The 2,414-nt window shown below is 43.9% G+C and overlaps 1 protein-coding gene across 1 annotated transcript in view; it reads left to right on the forward strand.

Moving 5' to 3' along the window:
- Positions 1 to 1,393: 1,393 nt before the first annotated feature.
- The window catches only part of LOC106816403 (E3 ubiquitin-protein ligase HECW2-like), a gene marked incomplete at its 5' end in the record, with an annotated part of 9,027 nt that continues 8,006 nt past the window's right edge, over positions 1,394 to 2,414 (forward strand). The window contains 2 exons of the mRNA XM_014821004.1: positions 1,394 to 1,534; positions 1,659 to 1,770. Coding sequence (XP_014676490.1) covers positions 1,394 to 1,534; positions 1,659 to 1,770 — 253 coding nt within the window. The remainder of the gene's footprint in view (positions 1,535 to 1,658; positions 1,771 to 2,414) is intronic.

A 2,414-nucleotide genomic window follows, 5' to 3' on the forward strand; every position in this document is an offset into this window, starting at 1 on the left:
AGAGAGAGAGAGAGAGAGAGAGAGAGAGCGAGAGAGAGAGAAAGAGAGAGAGAAAGAGAAAGAAAGATGGCGAGAGTGAGTGAGAGAAAGATAGCAAAAGAAGGAGAGTGAAAGTTAGAAAAAAATAACGTGCGCAATGGAGAGATAGATGAAGCGAGAGAGGTGTGAGTGAGAGAGCGCGCGCGCGAGAAAGGGGGTGAGAGTGGGCGAAAGAGAAAGGAAGGCGAGGGCGAGCGAAAGATGGATAAGCGAGAGAGCGCACGCACGCGAGAGCGAGAGAGGGTGAGAGCGAAAGAGATAGTTAAAGAGAGAAAGACAAAGAGACAGAGGGCGAGAGTGAGTGAGAGAGAGAAAGAGAGACAGACAGACAGACAGAGAGAGAGAGAGAGTCCGTGTTGTCTACAGTGGATACTGAATGCGCGTGTGATGTGTAGTACATGCAAAGAAGCCGCTTGGTCACATGACGTTCTCACGTGACCGCTGAAGCTGTGAATTTGTGTGTTAACGCTGGCGTAGCATTTCTCGAGCAGCCATTATCTGACAATGTTGTCTGTAATTTTATATTCACGGTTATTTCTGTTGCGCGCATACACGGAATTTGTGGGACAAATGATTTTGTAAGTATTAGTAGTATATATATAGTAGTAGTAGTATGTAAAAGTTGTATCTACATTTTCCATTCCATTACATTAGTTTGTATTAGTATTAGGTTGGAACAGCACAATCCTGAAGTAGTAATATATTATACTAGCTATTACCCGTCCTCCAGACGGGTTTGAGTGGGGTCTGATTTGAGGATGGCGGTTTAACCATTTATCTGTCACTTTTAGTTGAGGATGTATTTACAGTAAACGAAAAAGTCATATATCAATATTTGTTGAAAAAAATTGTATCTAAATATATATAAAATCAGAAATTTTACCTTAAAATTACCTAACTTTTTTTCAAAAAAAGGGAAATGGGGTGACTTCATAGTACAATTTCACTTATTTAGATATTATTTTTGAAAATATCATTCTGGGTAGAAGCATCATTAATAAGTCAAATTCTTAAAAAAAAGCAAAAATTGAAAATGCATTGAGTAGTTTTGAAGATATATTTTCTTGAAAGTCAGTGGACGGCGGCGGGCAGGGTTACACCTCCCGTTGTCAAATATTTGATTGTGTTTTTCACGCGAAGCTCCGAAGTGATGCTCTTGTGTTACTCGACTTCTCCCGATCGCTGACCACTGCTCTTGTGTTTTGCAGCTTTGCATTCTCATAGGCGGTGCTCGCGCGGAGTCGGACGGGGAAGGAGCGAACGACTGTTCTTTTGTTACTCAACCGCGCCCGCTAGCTGACGGCTGCTCTTGTGTTTATCGGCGCTGACGGATGCTCTTGTATTGTTGTTTCAGCGGTGCTTTCTCGGAGGTGGTGCTCGCGCAAAGTCGGACCACGGGAAAGGAGCCGCAGCACGTCGCAATAAAATGCATCAACAAAAAGGCACTGAAGGGCAAAGAGGACTCCCTGGAGAACGAGATAGCCATACTGCGGAGGTGAGTGCAGAGGTCATGGGTTCAAAGGTCATGTCAGGGGGTCAGGTCAGGGTTCAAAGATTGAGTCAAAGCTCATTGGGTTGGGGATAAGGTTGTTGGGTTTGGGTAAAGGTTGTTGGGTTAGGGTAAAAGTTGTGCTGAAGGGCAAAGAAGACTCTAGAGAACGAGATAGCCATACTGCTGAGGTGAGTTCAGAGGTCGGATGTTCAAAGGTCAGGTCAAAGGTCAATGGAAAGGTAGTGTCAAAGGCTGGTTAAAAGCTCGGTTCAAGGTCAAAGGTTGGTTAAAAGGTCGGTTCAAAGTCAAATGTTGGTTAAAAGGTCGGATCAAAGGTTGTTGTGTTGGGGTAAACAGGGGTAGAAATGAACTTTTAAACGAGGGAGTCCAACGGACTCCCTGCCCTCAAAAAGAGGGAGTTCGCAGCAAAATGAGGGCGTCTGCAGTCTGAAGTTAAAAACTAAAGATACCTATTAGTATTAACAACAATGCATGTGCTTATTTTGAAGATTTAATATTAAAATTTAACTATCAAGAAATCTTGGGCACAATACAGAATCTGTTTCTTCCGCATTCTTAATTAAAAGAAATACAACGAAAATGCTACGTACAAACAGAAACAAAACAAGTATAGCAGAATTTTCAGGGAGTCCGGCAGTAAATCAGGGAGTATTTGACTCCGGACTCTCGTTAATTTCGCACCCTGGGTAAACAGCGTGGTGAAGGCGGGCAAGAAGGACTCGCTGGAGATCCGAGATGTCCTATCAGACATCCTAGATCAGATGATGAGCTATCCATCCTGTTGAGACACTCGCGAGGACACATGCAGAGTGGCATATAGCTGGCAGCGTGCGTGCGCGCGTGCGTGCGTGCGTACGTGCGT

The sequence above is a fragment of the Priapulus caudatus genome, unplaced genomic scaffold, assembly GCF_000485595.1.
Source record: "Priapulus caudatus unplaced genomic scaffold, Priapulus_caudatus-5.0.1 Scaffold1369, whole genome shotgun sequence".
NCBI lineage: Eukaryota > Metazoa > Priapulida > Priapulimorpha > Priapulimorphida > Priapulidae > Priapulus > Priapulus caudatus.